The 6,000-nt window shown below is 38.3% G+C and overlaps 1 protein-coding gene across 1 annotated transcript in view; it reads right to left on the reverse strand.

The window, feature by feature from the left end:
- Positions 1–6,000, reverse strand: part of COL4A4 (collagen type IV alpha 4 chain) — a 67,608-nt gene that overhangs the window by 23,715 nt on the left and 37,893 nt on the right. The window contains exons 24-25 of the mRNA XM_019668062.1: positions 2,395–2,502; positions 1,696–1,803 (exon numbers count right to left, since the gene is read on the reverse strand). Of these exons, the coding sequence (XP_019523607.1) occupies positions 1,696–1,803; positions 2,395–2,502 (216 nt within the window). The remainder of the gene's footprint in view (positions 1–1,695; positions 1,804–2,394; positions 2,503–6,000) is intronic.

A 6,000-nucleotide genomic window follows, 5' to 3' on the forward strand; every position in this document is an offset into this window, starting at 1 on the left:
TACATTACTAAAAGTGCCAGTGAAGAGGGAGAAAAATAATACCAAGATATCTTGTCTTGTGATGGGAACTTTCCCCAACAAGTCAATTGACTGCATAGAAATGCATACGTGTACCAACTTTCAAAATAAAAGGCTTCCCTCTCTGCAGAATTGCTCCAGGTAATACATACAACACTACTATTCGCTGGAAAACTAATGATTTGAAAGCTATCTGATGAGTGAACGGGTCTGAGTATGGAAAAACATCATCAGGATTTTCAAAACAGTACCATGATAAAACTGGAAAGAAGGGATTTCCGACTCTTCCAAAGGGAGGTACTTTTCATTTACCCAAAATTTAGTATATGCATTAGCCAACAAGCAGAGGGCAGTGGGAAGAAAAGGGAGGAAGAGGAGATACAGAGGGCTTGGCTGTAAAAATCTACCAAGTAACGCTTGATTCTTCTATTGTTGATTGAGGTGAAGACCCTCCAATTCATAGCTGCTAGCTCAGTTGTTCGTTCTTCTATTTATCCATTTCTTCATTTATTAATTTATTCATAAATTTAAAAATACTTATAATAACCAACCAACAGACTCAATTGGGTATCTACTGGATGCCAAGGATATAAAAATGGTCCTTGCCATTTTAAAAAATCATATTCTACTTTATGAGAAAGACCTCTAAACAAACAAATATGATTGAATACAAATACTATGCTAGAGGTACACACAAAGTAAAAATGGAAGAAATGAGCTGAAGAGGAGTAAGTACCATGGATGAGTAAGGGAGAGGATGAAAACTTGTTAATAATAAATTATACTTATTATATTATATCACATAATATCATATTTTATATTAATCAGATCTGTATGAAACCCAGTCTACTATACCTTTAAAGGTCAAAAAATTCAACCAAGAAAAAAAATGTTTCTTTAACAAAGGTAATGAATACTATTTCCTCTTTCTTAGCATCTTATTCTTTTCTCTCCCTTCCACTTACCACAGCTAGTAAATACAAATTTATTTACACATGTTTTTAATATGTGTGTCTCCTGCTAAACTGTGAGCTCCATGAAGTAGAAACCATGTCTATTTTCTTTGAAATTGGGTATTTAGAATCTAGGACATAATAGGAGCTTAACTCTCTGAGGAGAGAATAAATGAATATGCCTACACATGGAAAACACTAGGGGAAATGCCCTCAAAAAATGAGATGGTAACACCATCATTCTGGTGCCAGGCAGGTCAGGAGACTAGATGAACACGACCTGAAGCCCTGAGTACATGCCTGGCCACTGTGCTGTACACCTGAAGCTGAAGCTGAATAATACTGAATGTCAACTATAATTATATATATATATATATATATAAAATCACAGGATGTGGAGTACAGCATAGGGAATAGAGTCACTGGAATTGTAACAGCTATATATGATGTCAGAGGGGTAGTAGATTGGGGATGGGGAGTTATCACTTTGTGAGGGGTATAAATGTCTAAGTATTACATTGTTTTGAACACCTGAAACTAATAAAATAATAATAATAATAATAATAATAATAATAATAATAATAAAGAAAGTATAGGAAGGAGCTAATGACAGTAGGAACCAGCCATGACCAAGCGCCATGTCTCTCAGGTACGGGAAAGGCACTGTGAATTTGCCCCAATGGGCTGGATCTTTCTGATGGGTTCAGGCCACCTTTTGACTTACCTTTTATTCCTGGGAGACCAGGTGTCCCTGGATACCCCATGAGGCCTCTTGGTCCAGGATCCCCCATTTCTCCTGGATGTCCCATTGGCCCAGGCATCCCTGGATTACCTGAGGATGACAGCCAGGTTTTGCAGATACCCAGGTGAGATATGAGTTACATTAACTGGGAAGGTCATCTACATCCTTAAAATATGAGTAACCTGGAATACTGTTTTATTTCTCTCCTAACTCTAGGGAGAAAAATGCACTGAACCTCAGAAGAAGAAACTACACTTTGAGCAATTAAAGTTGCCAATTACGATTTTAGACTCTCACTGTATTCTGACTGCAGGAAGAGGAGCCATTAAAATGGTGTGCTGTATGTGTGATATTTACCTTAAGTCTAAAGGAGAAAAGAAAAGCAGTGTCCTGAATGGCAGGTGAATGAGGGAGGGCTGGAAAGGAGCCCCGTGTGCCTGGCTCCCTGTTAGGCACTTCACAGGTTTTATCTTAGTTTACTCCCAGACCAACTCAGTAAGACAGGACTAGCTCCAATAGACAGGTAAATAATAGGTAAGTTTAAGCGATTTGTTCAATGTCACAGGTCTGGAAAATGGCAGAGCCAGAGATGAGCCCAGGTCTAAGTGAAGGCTGGCTCTTTTGGATACACCAAGAGATGCATAAGTGCCTGGGATGGTTCCAGGCTGCCTTTCGAGGTACCTGGACACCCTGGGGGTCCGGGGGAGCCAGGCTGTCCTGGTCTTCCTGGTGGTCCTTTGGGTCCTTGAATGCCAGGCAAGCCCTTGTCTCCAGGGACTCCAAAATGCCCTAAAGAAAGAAGGGTCACAACTTGAGTAGTTGGAGATTGCTCTTTGAGGCAGTGAATTTATAAAATCTCCAACTTCAGCCCTTGCTATTCTTTTCTGTTCTTACTTTTTTTATTTTAACAATTTTTCAATCAAAAAGATAACATTAAGGAAATACTGAAAACAAAACACCTATAATTCTACCACCTTACACAATTTTTCATATGCATACAAAGTGCAAATAATATCCACAGTTCTATATTCTGATTTTTTAATTAGCACTGAATCATTAATTTTCCAAGTCTTTCATAATTTTCCTAATTATTGTTTTTAAATGACTGGCAGATAGCTTATTGAATTGATCTACATTAAGTTAATTAATCCAAATTTTGCCTACAGTTGGCCACTCAAGTAATCTCTGTTTGCTGTTATGCTTAATGATGTTTATACATCTTTAATACATTTTTCTACTATTAAATTATTTCCTGAGGAAAAATTCCTAGGAGTAGAATTTCTAGGTCACATAGTATGTTATTTTAGGTCTTTTTTATTCATTTTAACACATTGTAGACTGGTGACACAGATTTGCGTCTATACATTTAAATGCCCCATCCTCAATGTGTTAAAATGCTAATGTATTTTAAAGTAAATCACAGACATCATGGAATTACATCCCTAAATACTTAAGGAGGTATGTCTGAAAAATAACGTTTTCCTACATGGCCAAAACAACATTATCACAGCCAAAAAAATGAATAACAATCCTTAATATTATCTAATATTCATTCCAGTGGTCCCCTTAGAGTCCTTCACAGGTGGTTTGTCCACATGGGGTTCCATTCCAGAGCCACACATTGAGTGGATATATTCATTAAGTTAAAAAAAAAATCTACTACAGATCCTTTCTCAGGACAGTGACTCGCTGAAGAGAACAGTTCAGTTGTTCTCTGATCTTCTAGAATAGACCATCAGGCATTTGGTTCTTGACAGAGGTTTCCCAATGGTTTGGATAAGTGCTGCACCGACTCACACCACCACGCGGAACCCACCCACAGCGCCATCATCACATGTCCAAGAGTAGGGTCCACGCTCACTGAGGACTTTTTAGTTTGCTTGCTTGCCAATTTAGTAAGGATAAAATAATATTCCAGCTCACGTTAAATTATATTTCTTTGAATACTAGAGAAGATGACTGTTTTCCCATGTGTTTATTTCCAATGTGTGACTTTAATAATACAATTCACATTTAGAGGATAAACCAACAGTCTGTGCGAAAACAAAAATGACTGGTTGAATCTGCATATACAAATCTGAATATATAAAATATATAGCCCTGTATTTACAAACCCCTGGGGCATAGTCATTACTTATTATAATACATGTGAAACAAGCCTATGCTAGTCTATACCTGTTCCTTGATCGAATTTAAGATCGACGAGCCTCTCTCTCTGTGTTATTTTATCCTGAAAACATTCCTGGAGTAATTGTAAGACAGTGTTATTCTCATCTCCAAATGAAAAAAAGTGAAGTATTAAAAGGCCTGCCTCCCCAATCGCAGTTGTATTAAGAACAGAACTTCTGAGTTCATCTGTACTGTATTTTCTCTCTGAATTAAAGTGAAGAGGTAGAAATAAACCCTGTACAATCGTACATAATCCTCTGAGACAAGCAGCAGCTCTGTGCCTTCTCATTAGACTCATTCAAATGCAATGCAGCTTTTTCCAGTCAATGGAAATTGCATATTTAGGTAAACTCTGAGCTGGCGAATAACATATGATGTAATTTAAAAATTCTAAGCTAAAGCTATGGCATATGGGAGAGGGAACAATTTAGATGGTGCTAACTACAGGAGACCAGGAAAGTTACGCCAAGTCAAATTTTCTTGAAAAAGATAGCCTAAATGTAAAATAACTCATGTTTATGATTTTTTAAATCAAAATATTAGGTAATAGCAAAAGGTTCTATTTTGACTACTTTCTGCTTATAAAATCTTACTCTCTGCAGGGTTTACCTAAAAATGTCAATAAGTGTTGAAAAAGCTCTTCATGTTTTGTTGACATCATGATGATGAGGACTATAACACTTTGCATTTGTGTAGAAATTTTCAGTTTACAAATTGCTCTCAAGGAATCTCATTTGATCCTCAGAGCAATCCTGCAATGTGCATGGGACCAATTTACAGGTGAGGAAACTGAGCTCAGAGATGATAGGCAACTCGCCAAGACCACACGCACAAGAATAATGGAGGCTGACTTTGAACCATTGATTGCCCTTCGGAGACTTCTCACTCTGGTATTTCTTATGAACGCCCGTAATGCTAACCTCAAAACTATTTTCCCCTCCAAATGTACATGGAAGCTATACACTTCAGTTAAAAGACTATATTTTCAAAATATATGTGACAGCGTCAGACCCATGTGACAAACAGTGAGAAGGGAAGCCATTGTTAATAGCTTGTCTTTCTGTTAGACTTCAGTTTTAAGCCATCACGTGGTATAAAAACAAAGAAATAAAACTTCCCATAATTGTTCTACTCAGATTTTCTTTCTGTTCTATGGAAGGAAACATGGCTATAATATAACCAGAGAATTGTTTCTGAAGATAATGTACAAAGCTATTAATATAAGATGCTTTAATTAACAAGGGGCCCATATAAATACACACCTGGCTTCTCACCTGTCCACTATTAGCGAAATGACGTTGGGCATAACTTATTTAACCTATCCTCTGTGGGTGGGCATTGTTCTTTCCATGCAATGGATATCCCTGTGGATGCATCTTTATACACTTGCTTGATTACTGACTTAAGATAAATTCCTACAAGTAGAATTACTAAATTAAAGAGTGTGCATCTTTTGTCAGCTGTGGGTTGTCTGCTGTGTAGCCAGCCGCAGCCCTAACTGGAGAGCAAGAGCTCACCGGCACATCATAATCTGTTCTGAGGGGTTAGAGTCCATTGTTACGGATAAACAAGGTACCATTTTGAAGCACTTAGGTTTCTTGTTGGTGATGAGGGTCTGCCTTTGTTTGGTTTTTAGTAAATTACATCATTAGTAAGTGAGACATTTAGTGATGTCTTAACAATGACATGCCTCACTGACACATGCTTTACTGAGTAGGGAGGAAAATGCTGGAATGATAACCTGCAGCTGTACTCAGTGTGATGGTGATTGCCAATGTATAATTTTTAATTATGGAGACTGCAAAATAGTCCAAATTTTAATTGTTTGCAATAGTCATTTTCGACTGTGTCAAAATCTGGACATGCCCAGGGGCAGGGATGTATTGTTATGCCAATATCATCGGTCATGGGAACCATTGTGGGAAAAAGACTGTGAATCCTGGGCCGGCTGAGTGGCGCGATGGTTAAGAACTGGCTTGGGACGCCAGAGGAACCCAGTTCAGATCCCACATATGAGGCCCAGTGACACTGCCCTCTACAGCTAAGATGCTGAACAACAGCTCAACCTGGAGCTGGGCTGCCATGAGTTGCCGGCGACGGCGTAGGCTGCAGCCCCTG

The sequence above is a fragment of the Hipposideros armiger genome, unplaced genomic scaffold, assembly GCF_001890085.2.
Source record: "Hipposideros armiger isolate ML-2016 unplaced genomic scaffold, ASM189008v1 scaffold_514, whole genome shotgun sequence".
NCBI classification, from domain to species: domain Eukaryota; kingdom Metazoa; phylum Chordata; class Mammalia; order Chiroptera; family Hipposideridae; genus Hipposideros; species Hipposideros armiger.